Here is a 20,623-nt window from a genome sequence, read left to right as displayed (position 1 = left end):
AGAATATAACTACTATAATACTGCCCCCTATATACAAGAATATAACTACTATAATACTGCACCTATATACAAGAATATAACTACTATAATACTGCTCCTATATACAAGAATATAACTACTATAATACTGCACCTATATACAAGAATATAACTACTATAATACTGCCCCCTATATACAAGAATATAACTACTATAATACTGCCCCTATATACAAGAATATAACTACTATAATACTGCTCCTATATACAAGAATATAACTACTATAATACTGCCCCTATATACAAGAATATAACTACTATAATACTGCTCCCTATATACAAGAATATAACTACTATAATACTGCCCCCTATATACAAGAATATAACTACTATAATACTGCCCCCTATATACAAGAATATAACTACTATAATACTGCCCCTATATACAAGAATATAACTACTATAATACTGCTCCTATATACAAGAATATAACTACTATAATACTTCTCCCTATTTACAAGAATATAACTACTATAATACTGCCCCCTATATACAAGAATATAACTACTATAATACTGCTCCTATATACAAGAATATAACTACTATAATACTTCTCCCTATATACAAGAATATAACTACTATAATACTGCCCCCTATATACAAGAATATAACTACTATAATACTGCTCCCTATATACAAGAATATAACTACTATAATACTGCCCCCTATATACAAGAATATAACTACTATAATACTGCTCCTATATACAAGAATATAACTACTATAATACTTCTCCCTATATACAAGAATATAACTACTATAATACTGCCCCCTATATACAAGAATATAACTACTATAATACTGCCCCCTATATACAAGAATATAACTACTATAATACTCCTCCCTATATACAAGAATATAACTACTATAATACTGCCCCCTATATACAAGAATATAACTACTATAATACTGCCCCCTATATACAAGAATATAACTACTATAATACTGCTCCCATATATACAAGAATATAACTACTATAATACTGCCCCTATATACAAGAATATAACTACTATAATACTGCCCCCTATATACAAGAATATAACTACTATAATACTGCTCCCTATATACAAGAATATATCTACTATAATACTGCCCCCTATATACAAGAATATAACTACTATAATACTGCCCCCTATATACAAGAATATAACTACTATAATACTGCCCCTATATACAAGAATATATCTACTATAATACTGCCCCCTATATACAAGAATATATCTACTATAATACTGCCCCCTATATACAAGAATATAACTACTATAATACTGCCTCTATATACAAGAATATATCTACTATAATACTGCCCCTATATACAAGAATATTACTACGATAATACTGCCCCCTATATACAAGAATATAACTACTATAATACTGCTCCTATATACAAGAATATAACTACTATAATACTGCCCCTATATACAAGAATATAACTACTATAATACTGCTCCTATATACAAGAATATAACTACTATAATACTGCCCCTATATACAAGAATATAACTACTATAATACTGCTCCTATATACAAGAATATAACTACTATAATACTGCCCCTATATACAAGAATATAACTACTATAATACTGCTCCCTATATACAAGAATATAACTGCTATAATACTGCTCCTATATACAAGAATATAACTGCTATAATACTGCCTCCTATATACAAGCATATAACTGCTATAATACTGCTCCTATATACAAGAATATAACTGCTATAATACTGCTCCTATATACAAGAATATAACTGCTATAATACTGCCTCCTATATACAAGAATATAACTACTATAATACTGCCCCTATATACAAGAATATAACTACTATAATACTGCTCCTATATACAAGAATATAACTACTATAATACTGCCCCCTATATACAAGAATATAACTACTATAATACTGCTCCTATATACAAGAATATAACTACTATAATACTGCTCCTATATACAAGAATATAACTACTATAATACTGCACCTATATACAAGAATATAACTACTATAATACTGCCCCTATATACAAGAATATAACTACTATAATACTGCCACCTATATACAAGAATATAACTACTATAATACTGCCCCTATATACAAGAATATAACTACTATAATACTGCCCCCTATATACAAGAATATAACTACTATAATGCTGCCCCTATATACAAGAATATAACTACTATAACGCTGCCCCCTATATACAAGAATATAACTACTAGAATACTGCCCCTATATACAAGAATATAACTACTATAATACTGCCCCCTATATACAAGAATATAACTACTATAATACTGCCCCTATATACAAGAATATAACTACTATAATACTGCCCCCTATATACAAGAATATAACTACTAGAATACTGCCCCTATATACAAGAATATAACTATAATACTGCCCCTATATACAAGAATATAACTACTATAATACTGCCCCTATATACAAGAATATAACTACTATAATACTGCCCCTATATACAAGAATATAACTACTATAATGCTGCCCCCTATATACAAGAATATAACTACTATAATACTGCCCCTATATACAAGAATATAACTACTATAATACTGCTCCTATATACAAGAATATAACTACTATAATACTGCCCCTATATACAAGAATATAACTACTATAATACTGCCCCTATATACAAGAATATAACTACTATAATACTGCCTCCTATATACAAGAATATAACTACTATAATACTGCTCCTATATACAAGAATATAACTACTATAATACTGCTCCTATATACAAGAATATAACTACTATAATACTGATCCTATATACAAGAATATAACTACTATAATACTGCTCCTATATAAAAGCATATAACTACTATAATACTGCCCCTATATACAAGAATATAACTACTATAATACTGCTCCTATATACAAGAATATAACTACTATAATACTACTCCTATATACAGGAATATAACTACTATAATACTGCCCCCTATATACAAGAATATAACTACTATAATACTGCCCCTATATACAAGAATATAACTACTAGAATACTACTCCTATATACAAAAATATAACTACTATAATACTGCCCCTATATACAAGAATATAACTACTATAATACTGCCCCTATATACAAGAATATAACTACTATAATACTGCCCCTATATACAAGAATATAACTACTATAATACTGCCCCTATATACAAGAATATAACTACTATAATACTGCCCCTATATACAAGAATATAACTACTATAATACTGCCCCTATATACAAGAATATAACTACTATAATACTGCTCCTATATACAAAAATATAACTACTATAATACTGCCCCTATATACAAGAATATAACTACTATAATACTGCTCCTATATACAAAAATATAACTACTATAATACTGCCCCTATATACAGGAATATAACTACTATAATACTGCCCCCTATATACAAGAATATAACTACTATAATACTGCCCCTATATACAAGAATATAACTACTATAATACTACTCCTATATACAAAAATATAACTACTATAATACTGCCTCCTATATACAAGAATATAACTACTATAATACTGCCCCTATATACAAGAATATAACTACTATAATACTGCCCCTATATACAAGAATATAACTACTATAATACTACTCCTATATACAAAAATATAACTACTATAATACTGCTCCTATATACAAGAATATAACTACTATAATACTTCCCCTATATACAAGAATATAACTACTATAATACTGCTCCCTATATACAAGAATATAACTACTATAATACTGCTCCTATATACAAGAATATAACTACTATAATACTGCTCCTATATAAAAGCATATAACTACTATAATACTGATCCTATATACAAGAATATAACTACTATAATACTGCTCCTATATACAAGAATATAACTACTATAATACTGCCCTATATACAAGAATATAACTACTATAATACTGCTCCCTATATACAAGAATATAACCACTATAATACTGCCCCCTATATACAAGAATATAGCTACTATAATACTGCCCCCTATATACAAGAATATAACTACTATACTACTGCCCCCTATATACAAGAATATAACTACTATAATACTGCCCCCTATATACAGGAATATAACTACTATAATACTGCCCCTATATACAAGAATATAACTACTATAATACTGCCTCCTATATACAAGAATATAACTACTATAATACTGCCCCTATATACAAGAATATAACTACTATAATACTGCTCCTATATACAAGAATATAACTACTATAATACTGCTCCTATATACAAGAATATAACTACTATAATACTGCCCCTATATACAAGAATATAACTACTATAATACTGCTCCCTATATACAAGAATATAACTACTATAATACTGCTCCTATATACAAGACTATAACTACTATAATACTGCCCCCTATATACAAGAATATAACTACTATAATACTGCCCCTATATACAAGAATATAACTACTATAATACTGCTCCTATATACAAGAATATAACTACTATAATACTGCCCCTATATACAAGAATATAACTACTATAATACTGCTCCCTATATACAAGAATATAACTACTATAATACTGCCCCCTATATACAAGAATATAACTACTATAATACTGCCCCCTATATACAAGAATATAACTACTATAATACTGCCCCCTATATACAAGAATATAACTACTATAATACTGCTCCTATATACAAGAATATAACTACTATAATACTTCTCCCTATTTACAAGAATATAACTACTATAATACTGCCCCCTATATACAAGAATATAACTACTATAATACTGCTCCTATATACAAGAATATAACTACTATAATACTTCTCCCTATATACAAGAATATAACTACTATAATACTGCCCCCTATATACAAGAATATAACTACTATAATACTGCTCCCTATATACAAGAATATAACTACTATAATACTGCCCCCTATATACAAGAATATAACTACTATAATACTGCTCCTATATACAAGAATATAACTACTATAATACTTCTCCCTATATACAAGAATATAACTACTATAATACTGCCCCCTATATACAAGAATATAACTACTATAATACTGCCCCCTATATACAAGAATATAACTACTATAATACTCCTCCCTATATACAAGAATATAACTACTATAATACTGCCCCCTATATACAAGAATATAACTACTATAATACTGCCCCCTATATGCAAGAATATAACTACTATAATACTGCTCCCATATATACAAGAATATAACTACTATAATACTGCCCCTATATACAAGAATATAACTACTATAATACTGCCCCCTATATACAAGAATATAACTACTATAATACTGCTCCCTATATACAAGAATATATCTACTATAATACTGCCCCCTATATACAAGAATATAACTACTATAATACTGCCCCCTATATACAAGAATATAACTACTATAATACTGCCCCTATATACAAGAATATATCTACTATAATACTGCCCCCTATATACAAGAATATATCTACTATAATACTGCCCCCTATATACAAGAATATAACTACTATAATACTGCCTCTATATACAAGAATATATCTACTATAATACTGCCCCTATATACAAGAATATTACTACGATAATACTGCCCCCTATATACAAGAATATAACTACTATAATACTGCTCCTATATACAAGAATATAACTACTATAATACTGCCCCTATATACAAGAATATAACTACTATAATACTGCTCCTATATACAAGAATATAACTACTATAATACTGCCCCTATATACAAGAATATAACTACTATAATACTGCCTCTATATACAAGAATATATCTACTATAATACTGCCCCTATATACAAGAATATAACTACTATAATACTGCCCCCTATATACAAGAATATAACTACTATAATACTGCCTCTATATACAAGAATATATCTACTATAATACTGCCCCTATATACAAGAATATAACTACTATAATACTGCCTCTATATACAAGAATATATCTACTATAATACTGCCCCTATATACAAGAATATAACTACTATAATACTGCTCTATATACAAGAATATAACTACTATAATACTGCTCCTATATACAAGAATATAACTACTATAATACTGCCCCCTATATACAAGAATATAACTACTATAATACTGCCCCCTATATACAAGAATATAACTACTATAATACTGCCCCTATGTACAATAATATAACTACAATAATACTGCCCCTATGTACAATAATATATCTACTATAATACTGCCCCTATATACAAGAATATAACTACTATAATACTGACCTTATATACAAGAATATAACTACTATAATACTGCCCCCTATGGAGAAGAATCTAGCTGTTATGCCCCTGCAGTTGGTCGCAGTGTAATATTGTGTTGTTTTTCTCTTTCTACAGCTCAGAATTGCTCGGGGTTCCGCACGTGCTCTCAGTGCTTGGAGCACCCTGGTTGTGGATGGTGTAATGACCCCAGCAACACTGGGAAGGGAAATTGCATAGAAGGTTCATCAAGGGGACCAATGAAACCTCAGGGCAAACAGTCGACTGAAATGGTTCTGGATACCAGTTTGTGCCCTCGGGATAAGAACTTTGAGTGGTCTTTCATCCACTGCCCAGGTGAGAAGGATTTTGTCCAGTGTCACAAGTATATTCCGTTTTCAGGTCAATATCACATTATACAGCACAAGGCCCTGGATAATTATCCTTCCATATATTTTGTTATCCCATAGCTGGTGTCCTTAATGGTCATCCCATAGCTGGTGTCCTTAATGGTCATCCCATAGCTGGTCCTTAATGGTCATCCCATAGCTGGTGTCCTTAGTGGTCATCCCATAGCTGGTGTCCTTAGTGGTCATCCCATAGCTGGTGTCCTTAGTGGTCATCCTTTAGCTGTAGTCTTTAGTGGTCATCTATTAGCTAATATCCTCAGTGGTCATCTCTTAGCTGTAGTTTTCAGTGGTTATTCCATGGCTGGGGTTTTCAGTGGTCTAGCTATGATGGGTGTCTTCAGTGGTCATCCCAAAGCTAATGTCGTCATTGATCATCTTATCGCAGGTGTCCTCAGACATCATTCAATGGTTGATGTCCCCAGTGGTCATCCCATAGCTGGTGTCCTCAGTGGTAATTTTTTCACTGGTGTCTTTATTGGTCACCTCATGGCTGTTGCCATCAGCGGTCATCCCTCTGCTGTTGTCTTCAATGGTGATTCTATGGCTGGTGTCCTCAGTGGTCATCCCATGGCTGATGTCCTCAGTGGTCATCCCATTGCTGGTGTCCTCAGTGGTCATCCCATTGCTGGTGTCCTCAGTGGTCATCCCATGGCTGGTGTCCTCAGTGGTCATCCCATGGCTGGTGTCCTCAGTGGTCATCCCATGGCTGGTGTCCTCAGTGGTCATCCCATGGCTGGTGTCATCAGTGGTCATCCCATGGCTGGTGTCCTCAGTGGTCATCCCATGGCTGATGTCCTCCGTGGTCATCCCATGGCTGGTGTCCTCAGTGGTCATCCCATGGCTGGTGTCCTCAGTGGTCATCCCATGGCTGGTGTCCTCAGTGGTCATCCCATGGCTGGTGTCCTCAGTGGTCATCCCATGGCTGGTGTCCTCAGTGGTCATCCCATGGCTGGTGTCCTCAGTGGTCATCCCATGGCTGGTGTCCTCAGTGGTCATTACATAGCTGGTGTCCTCTGTGAGCGTCTTTAATCTTGGGAACAATTTAGTTTGATAAAGTTGTTAGGACTTTTCACAATGACATGCAGCTCACGTCACCACTTTATCCCCGGACACTTCCTGTAGGAGCGTCTGCCATTGTTCCACCGCTGCTGTACAGAGAAGGTTTCACTTCTGTTTGAAGGGCGGCATGACCTACCGTTATCCGTTTCACACTCTATATATTATATTTCTGTTTAATGTACACTATGTATTATAATAGGCCTGCATTATACTCACTATATCTTATAATACTACTGTACAATGTCATAATGCTATTGAGTAATTGACACTATGTATTATAATATTACAGTACAATGTATGTTATAATACTAGTGTATAATGTGCATGGTGTGTTATAACATTATTTTATATTATCCAATGTATTATAATAATGTTTCATGTACTGTATATATTATATTACTACTGTGTAATGTAAAGTTTATTACAATACTCCCTTATAATGGTCAATGTAGATTATAGTACATGAGCACTGCTTGTTATATAATGTACACTATCAATACTGTTCTATAATGCACACTATATATCATACACGTAATGCTACATCCTTAGGTGACATTGTATTCTTTGTTGCAGCGTGCCAATGTAACGGACACAGCACCTGTATCAACAGCAATGTTTGTGAACAGTGTAAGAACCTGACTACGGGGAAACAGTGTGAGACCTGCATGCCGGGCTACCACGGGAATCCCACCAACGGAGGCGAATGTGAAGGTAAGAGATACTTGTGGATACATCACGATAACTATACAGCGTGTCAGACCCGGCGACCACAAAGACCACATCAGATGAAGCTTCAGTTCAGTATTCTGCAGAGTACATATAGCACATTATATCTGAGCTTGTGGAGTCTGTTTCTCATATACATAAAATACATATCTAACAATCTGTATATATCATGTCTCCTCCTCTCCTCTGTATATACCATGTCTCCTCCTCTTCTCTGTATATACCATGTCTCCTCCTCTCCTCTGTATATATCATGTATCCTCCTCTCCTCTGTATATACCATGTCTCCTCCTCTCCTCTGTATATATCATGTCTCCTCCTCTCCTCTGTATATACCATGTCTCCTCCTCTCCTCTGTATATATCATGTCTCCTCCTCTCCTCTGTATATATCATGTCTCCTCCTCTCCTCTGTATATATCATGTCTCCTCCTCTTCTCTGTATATATCATGTCTCCTCCTCTTCTCTGTATATACCATGTCTCCTCCTCTCCTCTGTATATATCATGTCTCCTCCTCTCCTCTGTATATATCATGTCTCCTCCTCTCCTCTGTATATATCATGTATCCTCCTCTCCTCTGTATATATCATGTCTCCTCCTCTCCTCTGTATATATCGTGTCTCCTCCTCTCCTCTGTATATATCGTGTCTCCTCCTCTCCTCTGTATATATCATGTCTCCTCCTCTCCTCTGTATATATCGTGTCTCCTCCTCTCCTCTGTATATATCATGTCTCCTCCTCTCCTCTGTATATATCATGTCTCCTCCTCTCCTCTGTATATATCATGTATCCTCCTCTCCTCTGTATATACCATGTCTCCTCCTCTCCTCTGTATATATCATGTCTCCTCCTCTCCTCTGTATATATCATGTCTCCTCTTATTCTCTGTATATATCATGTCTCCTCCTCTCCTCTGTATATACCATGTCTCCTCCTCTCCTCTGTATATATCATGTCTCCTCCTCTCCTCTGTATATATCATGTCTCCTCCTCTCCTCTGTATATATCATGTCTCCTCCTCTCCTCTGTATATATCATGTCTCCTCCTCTCCTCTGTATATATCATGTCTCCTCCTTCTCTGTATATATCATGTCTCCTCCTCTCCTCTGTATATATCATGTCTCCTCCTCTCCTCTGTATATACCATGTCTCCTCCTCTCCTCTGTATATATCATGTATCCTCCTTCTCTGTATATATCATGTCTCCTCCTCTCCTCTGTATATATCATGTATCCTCCTTCTCTGTATATATCTTGTCTCCTCCTCTCCTCTGTATATATCATGTCTCCTCCTCTCCTCTGTATATATCATGTCTCCTCCTCTCCTCTGTATATATCATGTCTCCTCCTCTCCTCTGTATATATCATGTCTCCTCCTCTCCTCTGTATATACCATGTATCCTCCTCTCCTCTGTATATATCATGTCTCCTCCTCTCCTCTGTATATATCATGTCTCCTCCTCTCCTCTGTATATATCATGTCTCCTCCTCTCCTCTGTATATACCATGCATCCTCCTCTCCTCTGTATATATATCATGTCTCCTCCTCTCCTCTGTATATATCATGTCTCCTCCTCTCCTCTGTATATATCATGTCTCCTCCTCTCCTCTGTATATATCATGTATCCTCCTCTCCTCTGTATATACCATGTCTCCTCCTCTCCTCTGTATATATCATGTCTCCTCCTCTCCTCTGTATATATCATGTCTCCTCCTCTCCTCTGTATATATCATGTCTCCTCCTCTCCTCTGTATATATCATGTCTCCTCCTCTCCTCTGTATATATCATGTCTCCTCCTCTCCTCTGTATATATCATGTCTCCTCCTCTCCTCTGTATATACCATGTCTCCTCCTCTCCTCTGTATATACCATGTCTCCTCCTCTCCTCTGTATATATCATGTCTCCTCCTCTCCTCTGTATATATCTTGTCTCCTCCTCTCCTCTGTATATATCGTGTCTCCTCCTCTCCTCTGTATATACCATGTCTCCTCCTCTCCTCTGTATATATCATGTCTCCTCCTCTCCTCTGTATATATCATGTCTCCTCCTCTCCTCTGTATATATCATGTCTCCTCCTCTCCTCTGTATATATCATGTCTCCTCCTCTCCTCTGTATATATCATGTCTCCTCCTCTCCTCTGTATATATCATGTCTCCTCCTCTCCTCTGTATATACCATGTCTCCTCCTCTCCTCTGTATATACCATGTCTCCTCCTCTCCTCTGTATATATCATGTCTCCTCCTCTCCTCTGTATATATCATGTCTCCTCCTCTCCTCTGTATATATCTTGTCTCCTCCTCTCCTCTGTATATATCATGTCTCCTCCTCTCCTCTGTATATATCATGTCTCCTCCTCTCCTCTGTATATACCATGTCTCCTCCTCTCCTCTGTATATATCATGTCTCCTCCTCTCCTCTGTATATATCATGTCTCCTCCTCTCCTCTGTATATATCATGTCTCCTCCTCTTCTCTGTATATATCATGTCTCCTCCTCTTCTCTGTATATACCATGTCTCCTCCTCTCCTCTGTATATATCATGTCTCCTCCTCTCCTCTGTATATATCATGTCTCCTCCTCTCCTCTGTATATATCATGTATCCTCCTCTCCTCTGTATATATCATGTCTCCTCCTCTCCTCTGTATATATCATGTCTCCTCCTCTCCTCTGTATATATCATGTCTCCTCCTCTCCTCTGTATATATCATGTATCCTCCTCTCCTCTGTATATATCATGTATCCTCCTCTCCTCTGTATATATCATGTATCCTCCTCTCCTCTGTATATATCATGTATCCTCCTCTCCTCTGTATATATCTTGTCTCCTCCTCTCCTCTGTATATATCATGTCTCCTCCTCTCCTCTGTATATATCATGTATCCTCCTCTCCTCTGTATATATCATGTCTCCTCCTCTCCTCTGTATATACCATGTCTCCTCCTCTCCTCTGTATATATCATGTCTCCTCCTCTCCTCTGTATATATCATGTCTCCTCCTCTCCTCTGTATATACCATGTCTCCTCCTCTCCTCTGTATATATCATGTCTCCTCCTCTCCTCTGTATATATCATGTCTCCTCCTCTCCTCTGTATATATCATGTCTCCTCCTCTCCTCTGTATATATCATGTCTCCTCCTCTCCTCTGTATATATCATGTCTCCTCCTCTCCTCTGTATATATCATGTCTCCTCCTCTCCTCTGTATATATCATGTCTCCTCCTCTCCTCTGTATATATCATGTCTCCTCCTCTCCTCTGTATATATCATGTCTCCTCCTCTCCTCTGTATATATCATGTCTCCTCCTCTCCTCTGTATATATCATGTCTCCTCCTCTCCTCTGTATATATCATGTCTCCTCCTCTCCTCTGTATATATCATGTCTCCTCCTCTCCTCTGTATATACCATGTCTCCTCCTCTCCTCTGTATATATCATGTCTCCTCCTCTCCTCTGTATATATCATGTCTCCTCCTCTCCTCTGTATATATCGTGTCTCCTCCTCTCCTCTGTATATATCGTGTCTCCTCCTCTCCTCTGTATATATCGTGTCTCCTCCTCTCCTCTGTATATATCATGTCTCCTCCTCTCCTCTGTATATATCATGTCTCCTCCTCTCCTCTGTATATACCATGTATCCTCCTCTCCTCTGTATATATCATGTCTCCTCCTCTCCTCTGTATATATCATGTCTCCTCTTCTCCTCTGTATATACCATGTCTCCTCCTCTCCTCTGTATATATCATGTCTCCTCCTCTCCTCTGTATATATCATGTCTCCTCCTCTCCTCTGTATATATCATGTCTCCTCCTCTCCTCTGTATATATCGTGTCTCCTCCTCTCCTCTGTATATATCGTGTCTCCTCCTCTCCTCTGTATATATCGTGTCTCCTCCTCTCCTCTGTATATATCGTGTCTCCTCCTCTCCTCTGTATATATCATGTATCCTCCTCTCCTCTGTATATATCTTGTCTCCTCCTCTCCTCTGTATATATCATGTCTCCTCCTCTCCTCTGTATATATCATGTCTCCTTCTCTCCTCTGTATATATCATGTATCCTCCTCTCCTCTGTATATATCATGTCTCCTCCTCTCCTCTGTATATATCATGTCTCCTCCTCTCCTCTGTATATATCATGTCTCCTCCTCTCCTCTGTATATATCATGTATCCTCCTCTCCTCTGTATATATCATGTCTCCTCCTCTCCTCTGTATATATCATGTCTCCTCCTCTCCTCTGTATATATCATGTATCCTCCTCTCCTCTGTATATATCATGTCTCCTCCTCTCCTCTGTATATATCATGTCTCCTCCTCTCCTCTGTATATATCATGTCTCCTCCTCTCCTCTGTATATATCATGTATCCTCCTCTCCTCTGTATATATCTTGTATCCTCCTCTCCTCTGTATATACCATGTGTTGCTATGTTCCTTCAGGGGATGTAAGTTGAATAATTTGCTGTGAATTGTTTCCTATTTCCGTTTCTTGGCTTCCTGACACATAAAGCAGATTGTATATTACCCACGAGTCAATACAATGGGAAGCGCTGACCCTGGCGCCGCCCGTCGTGTCCTGATTTCGCTGTTACTCAGTCATTGATACGATATCAGATCACGGGAACCTGAAGATTTATATTTCTTCCTATTGACAGATGAACAATTTCTGCCACTTTATGGCGCTTTAAATAATTCCTAACGGTGGTTTATTCTGTGAAGTTGGCAGAACGTTCCTCTGCGCTCTCCGGCCGCGCTCTGTCAGAGTGATCTATGGGTCTGGTTGTTATTCTGTAGGGGAACATTACAGAACTCACCGAATAAGCTCTCTTGTCACCTTTACTAAATTATGTTCAGAGCAGTAATGGCCTGAATCAATTCCCACGCCCCGTGAATACATATATACACGTTCTACCCCGAGGTTCTGCGGCCGCTTCTGGGTCCCAGACGCCGACACGGTGTGAAATTAAATGAATTGCGGAATACTACGATTAAATATTCTGTAAGTGGATTCCGCTACGACCCCGCTACTTGATCCGACATTAGCGAGAACGAGGAGAAAAGATGCAAAATACTGAATCAAAGACGGTAATAAATCAGCCGGCGTGCGAGAAAGTTCCATCATCCCGGAATGTTCTGCAACTTTCTAATAGAATTTGAGGGGAATTTATTAAACACGGAATGGCCTTTTTTTTTTTTTTTACAAATTTTGGCCCAGATATTTTTCTAAAAAAAATTATCAACTTTTTTTTTTTACTTTTTATGGCGCAAAAAATATATATATACATAAAAAAGTGGGCGTGGCTTTGCCATCATTTACTCCAGAAACTCGTGTGAATTATGTCGCAAATTTAGCTGGCATAAATGTCACTTTCTGGCGCATGGACGGTCTGAGATGTGCCGCGTTTATTGAGGCGTTTGTTTCATAATACATGAAATGCCAGTATTAATAAATTCTCCCAATGTGTCTCAATTGGCACCATTTTAAGATCTGTGCTTGCTGGCAGTGAATGTATTATTATTTTTCAAATGCATTTTTATTTTTTTATACGTAATTAGAGGCTGAAGGCTCGTTTTGATCTAATACTTTTCACAGCTGAGGATTTGTTACAATTGTCTCTAGACAATTCTCTGTGAGCAGAATACATCAGAAACACACCAGTAGCCTACATCTCTCTCCTGTCCTGGACTCCAGGCTGATAGGTCTTACATTCACTGATACATTGTAACAAATCCTCAGCTGTGAGAAGTAGTAGGTCAGGATGGGTCCACAGCCTTTGAATGTAGATAAGGCTCACATTCATTGACAGCAAGCAGAAATCTTGAAAATAGTGAGGAATGGTTGGAGCTCATTAACGACTCACTTTGCAGGAAAATTACAACTTTTATGCCACTTCCGCCGTCAGCGCCACTTGTCTTTGCAGTGGGTGGAGCTTAGCAGTAGGGGGCTCGACCACTCACGGCCTCTCACATTAACTATAATTTATGCCACAAACTGGCGTAATATGTAGAGCTGGTGTAGATTTCGCTCTGCGGTGCACGGACTGCCAGAAATGCGATTCTTTTATTAAGAGGCACAAACATCCTAATAAACCGGGCGCATTTTGCTCCAGCCTCTTTCCGGCGTATGAAACATAATAAACGTCATTATTTCTCCCCAAAGTTGCAGAAGTTTTCATTAGATGGTGACTACGCTTTCTTGACCCTTGTCTGAGCCCCCTCCTCCTCTGTGAATTCCCCGAGTGACAGGCGATCTCCTCCGTCAGTCTCCGTTCACATCTGCGTCCTGGTTTTAGTTTATAACGGAATCTTTTGCGCAGTGCTGGATCCGTTGTACGACAGATAACACTGATGTCCGTCGGGTCCCCAGTTTTGATGGGTATTATAGAGCTGCATGCAGCCGTATTTTTCATGCTAAATGTGACGAAATCTGCGACGTAGGCTCCGAACACAGATGTGAACACAGCCCTAGATACAGATGGATCTGTATAGGGATCATATAGAGGTTAGGTATAGGGATTCTATAGAGGTTCAGTTCATTATAGCGATTCTATAGAGGTTAAGTATAGGGATCATATATATATATATATATATATATATATGAGGGTATAGCGGATCTGTATAGGGATCATATAGAGGTTAAGTATAGGGATCCTATAGAGGCTCAGTATAGGGATCGTATAGAGGGTTTAGTGGAACAGTATGGAGATCATGTAGAAGTTCAGTATAGGGATCATATAGAGGCTTAATGTGTGGATCATATAGAGGTTAAATATACAGATCATATTGAGGTCCATTATAGAGATCATATAGAGAGTATAGAGGTTCAGTATAGGGGTCATATAGATAGTGTAGCGGTTCAGTATAATGATTGTATAGAAGGTATAGAGGTTCTGTGTAGAAATCATATAGAGGGTATAGCGCTTCTGTATAGGGATCATATAGAGGGTATAGCGCTTCTGTATAGGGATCATATAGAGGGTATAGAGGTTCAGTATAGAGATCATATAGTGGTTCAGTATAAGGATCCTACAGAGGTTCAGTATAGGGATCCTATAAAGGTTCAGTATAGTGGTCATGTAGAGGTTCAGTATAGGTATCATATATAGTTTCAGTATAGGCATCATATAGAGATTCTGTATAGGGATCATATAGGGGTTCAGTATAGGGATCATGTAGAGGTTTAGTATAGGTATATAGAGGTTTAGAATAGGGATCATATAATGGTTCAGTATAGGGGTCATATAGAGATTCTCTATAGGGATCATATAGTGGTTCCATATAGGGGTCATATAGAGATTCTGTAGAGGGATCATATAGGGGTTCAGTATAGGGATCATATAGAGATTCTGTAGAGGGATCATATAGAGGTTGAGTATAGGGCTCCGCTGTGTGTCCCTTTTACATTGTGACGCTGAGATTTGCCCCTTTGCACAGAACATCTGCCTTTTGTGTCCGGGCGACTCCGGATCTTGTTCCTCGGTTGAGCGCTGATTTTGGTTCTCGTCGGTGAAGCGCCTTGTGATGTGACAGGTGCTTCTTGTTCACGCCTCGATACATCCCCTGATCTTGTAGGAGCCGTTAACGAGCCCCCTCCTCCCTCTTCTGGATTCAGGCCGTGTAAACAAGGCTTTTACATAAAGGACATCAGATACCGACAGCCTGGAGCGAGCGGAGCTTCTACCTGACTGTACGGCCCCCGGTGCCCGCTGCGCGGCCGCTCAAAGCCAATTAGCCATAAAGAAGCGACATGAAGAGAGTTGTTAGGAAAACTAATTAACTGCGCCGGTCACTTTAATTGTGGATACAGCGAGGAGCCGGGAGAAATGTCCATTCCAATTGAGTTGATAAATGAGCGAGAAATGGCGGCCTGTCCGCAACGACCGAGCGAATACTGGGCCTGGGGTCACACAAGGCGTTTGTAGAGGGGGTTACGACTGTCCCATCACACAGCAGTGGTGCACGAAGCAGAGCGTCTTGGAGCCTCGGCCGCGGTTCTTCACCTGCTATCTGCTCTAACTCTGCTTGTTGTCAGTGACTTTTGTGGTTTTTTTTACATCCAGAGGCTCAAATCCTTCCTGACCTAATACTTCTCACAGCTGAGGGTTTGTTTCACTGTATCAGTATGGGCAATCCTCTGTGAACTAAGCAGAGCAACACAGGCTGATCAGTGGTATGAGCAGGACAAGGCCAGGACCGGTTTTCAGCGTCTCCATGTAATCGATGCATGTTTTCATTCACTGAAAGCAAGCAGAGCTCTTAGAAATTGAAAGCAATTGAACCCAAAGTTCCATAGCATATCATACACAAACTACTCTGCCTGCAATCAATGAATGGAAATACATTATGTACATTCTGTAGCTGAAAAGCCATCGCGAGCTAGTCCCGTCTACACATCTGACTGGTGTGTTACAATGTCACAATGATTATAGGTGAGAATCAGTGTAGAAATAGAACAGGTAACGTGTTTGATCTGTGGGGGTCCTCTGGACCCCGTTCCTTCTCGTCCATTGTATGGGATATCCAGTGGAGCCCTTGGCTGCTGTTTGACGGATATGGATCCTATGGGGTTAATAGTGACAGGTCCACACTGCGGAACATTGGGGAAGCGTCGCTGTGTAGTCGTCGCACCGCGCTCGGGGTCCTCTGGAGACGCTCTGTGGTAATGATCCCCCCAGGCCTCGGATCTTGGCTCTAATGTCGCTGCATGTTAATAAGATTTTAGTGGTTGCAGACATTAGTACCTCCACAATACCTGCGGCTCCAACCACAGATGTTTCATTTCCCATAAAAACAAATGTAAGCGCCGCTCCCCGGGATCATTACGGGCGACAGGATGTGCTGCAAAAAAAAAGTGTCATCCCGGTGAGGAAGGCCGCGCGGCTGACGGGGACATTTCCATAACGATGCCCTGACAGACGAGACGCCGGCGGCAGATTTACCGGCACGCCAGACTTGGCAGAAAAGTTTGCTTTGCAGATGATGTCTCTCTTTTTTTTTTTTTATTACTTGTACAGTAAAATCTGTTAATCTGGCGCCCGGTGCTGTAGAAATCCTGCTAATCCGGCATGTGACTAACGTATTCCCAGTATGGACTAGCAGACGTGTACCTGATAATCCAGAACTGGGGTCCCTCTTACCTGCAGCGGCTGCGTCTCCCCCTCACAGCTGCTCTGCACAGAGCGACATCTTTGTATGGGAGGCGTCTGAACCATCGGCAGCTGTGTGAGCGGCATGTCGGGGGGCTGTGGATGGAAACGGGGTCGGACCGGATCCTCCTGCGTCTCTTAATAAATTTGTTGCATCTTCCGCCAGCCACAGTCTTAATACGTCTCCCCCTTTTTTATGTTACCCTTTTTCACCATTTTCAAGATCTCTGCTAGCTGTGAGAGAATGAGAGCACTTGTTTATATTGATAGGCAGCAAACCTTTATACATTCCTAGTCCTGCCTCAGCTGAGGGTTTGTTACAGTTGTATCCAGTCTAGACAATGCTGCTGGCTGCACAGATCTCTCTGGTAGTTTGCTACAATGTATCGGTCTGGTAATATCGCACAAGGTTCTCATGATGTCATTTCGTTTTTCCTCCTGAAGAGAAGTGACGGTAAATTGGATTTATTCGGGTTTTTAACATTCTGAAATATTTCTTGGCTTTTAAGGATTTGTCCAAAAAGTTAAATAATTCTGAGAAATCCAGTCTGCAAATGTTTCCTCAAAAAATAGAGCAAAATGACAGGAAGATCTTTACAGATTACAGAAGAACGAGTCCATTGGAGCAGAGGAGGGAAGGATGTGAGTCTGACACAAAGTGCGCCCCTGTGAACTGTGGTGAGGACGAGTACTGCAGCTTTACGCCACAACTTGTGCACCGTGGACTGAAGCTTCTTGGACCGAGGCACCAGGGATCGACTCAGGACCGGTCAGAGATCCACCAGTGGATCCCGAGCTTACCGAGGGTCAAGACTGATACAATGTAACCACTTCTCAGCTGAGAGCAGGACTAGATACGTACAGCTATATCATTCACTGACAGCAAGCACATTTCTTGAAGAATTGAACTACAAAGTTAGTTATAAAGCTGCAGAGCCCGGATTGTGAATGTAAACCTGCGGATGATCGTCTCTCTGGATGACTCGTTTAGAAGTTCCGATAATCTGGCAGCGCTGCGGTCCTGATCGTGCCGGATTATCAGACGTTTAGTGCACATGACGATCACCCCCTCCCCCACGTTCTCTGGCGCTGCCTTCTCCGGATGACCCGACATGTTTCGCTCTTGTTTATCGTCGATAATTGCGGCCATTTTCCGCCGTTTTGCTCGCAGTCTTTGTTTTTTCTTGGTTCATTTCAGCTAAATTCCCCTCCTCTGCGTTGCGGAGCGCCGCGGTGATCCGGATATTAGATTATGTCACAGGAACGGGAGGTAAAGAAAATGTCGTCTCCTCGCCGGAATCGCTTACACCGCAGAATAAGGTGCTCATTGACCGCTCATCCTCATCAGGACGTGCTGAACGACATCCACAACGCAAATCACCGCCTTATGATATTTACCAACACATTGCGACATTTTCCCTCCGCCACCCCTGACATCGTAGCTACAGTCTATTAATACATTGCATTCTGCTGCATTGCACTATGGGAGATGTAGTGTTTTCTACAATGCTTTATACAGGCACTGAACCAGCAAGGGGCAGCAGAAACAGATTGCAGGACTTCATCTCTGAGAGCTGTGACTGCAGCTCTGGATGTGAGTGGAGTATTAAATATGATGTAACAGGAGAAATTGTGACTGCAGCTCTGGATGTGAGTGGAGTATTAAATGTGATGTAACAGGAGAAATTGTGACTGCAGCTCTGGATGTGAGTGGAGTATTAGCTGTGAAGCAACAACACAAATTGTGACTGCAGCTCTGGATGTGAGGAGTATTATCTGTGAAGCAACAACACAAATTGTGACTGCAGCTGTGGATGTGAGTGGAGTATTAAATGTGATGTAACAGGATAAATTGTGACTGCAGCTCTGGATGTGAGTGGAGTATTAGGTAATTTAACAGCAGAAATTGATTTGCAGCTCTGGATGTGAGTGGAGTATGAGATCTGATGTAATAGGTATTTATAAACGTACTCCTCGCTATGTGTAAACTAGTGCTGGATAGAATATTCTTCGTTTTAGTTCCCCTTTAATTGACCCGCGTTGTGGTCTGCGTGCGGACAGCCGAGTTTCGGGTTTTCTTCCATAAAGGCCGCACGTTCCTGGTCGCGCACACGTGTGGGATGATGAGAGTTTATAGACCCGCTCTGTGTCTGTCCTGGAACACGCGGCAGATGACATCGCTCTCCATAAAGTTTTCATCGGTGGTTTTACGACGCGCCGCTGCCTCGCGCTCCTCCTGTGACTGGTATTAAACACGGATCCGCGCTCCAGTTATAACTTCACACTGTAAAAAGAAATGAGTTTGTTACCGGTTTAATTGTCGCTGTGTCACATTTACGTCGTGTTGTCTCTTCCTTTGGAATTTTACTAAATGAGATGAATATTTCAGACCGCGCTTTATGTGGAAACGCCGTAAACACGTGTCGTGCGCTCCCGCCGCTCGCTGCCTGATACGATAACACTGTAACCAGCACCGTCCTCCTCATATAACCCGCACAGAACACAAAGGGTAAAACCGCAGGAAGGTGTACGGCCCTTTATCTGTTAAAGGGACAGGACACCCAGACGGGTTCCTGTAGCGCCATTTTCTTATTTACGTTGTAAAAAAATAATTTTTCTCGGAGAAAATTGTCTGCAAAATGAAACTTTTTATAAATGTTCCCCATCGTCTTTTTTTTGCCTTCTCTGCCGCCATCGACTCTTCGGTATGTTCACAGGGCTTATTTTCAGCCGTTTTTCGGGCCATAAACGCACCAGAAAATAGCTGAAAAACGGAAGTTGAAAAACCTCTGGCCAAAACCGCATGTAAAAAAACGCCTCGTAAAGAGAAGCCGGTCAGTTCTTCAGCCGCTTTTCACAGTCTCTGCCATTACACAATATTGAGCCAATCTGACGGCAGGAACGTCGCGCTCGCTGCTCAATGACGGATCTTCCTGGGATTCTACAAACATAATTAAGCAGCTCAATAAGTTCTAG

General features: G+C 39.4%; 1 protein-coding gene across 1 annotated transcript in view; it reads left to right on the top strand.

The window, feature by feature from the left end:
- Positions 1-20,623, top strand: part of ATRNL1 (attractin like 1) — a gene marked incomplete at its 5' end in the record, with an annotated part of 491,004 nt that overhangs the window by 90,977 nt on the left and 379,404 nt on the right. The window contains 2 exons of the mRNA XM_075842684.1: positions 6,442-6,660; positions 8,346-8,483. Coding sequence (XP_075698799.1) covers positions 6,442-6,660; positions 8,346-8,483 — 357 coding nt within the window. The remainder of the gene's footprint in view (positions 1-6,441; positions 6,661-8,345; positions 8,484-20,623) is intronic.

Source organism: Rhinoderma darwinii, chromosome 11 (genome assembly GCF_050947455.1).
Source record: "Rhinoderma darwinii isolate aRhiDar2 chromosome 11, aRhiDar2.hap1, whole genome shotgun sequence".
Classification (NCBI taxonomy): domain Eukaryota; kingdom Metazoa; phylum Chordata; class Amphibia; order Anura; family Rhinodermatidae; genus Rhinoderma; species Rhinoderma darwinii.
Note: the sequence above shows the minus strand (reverse complement) of the source record. Positions and strands in the feature narration are given on the sequence as shown.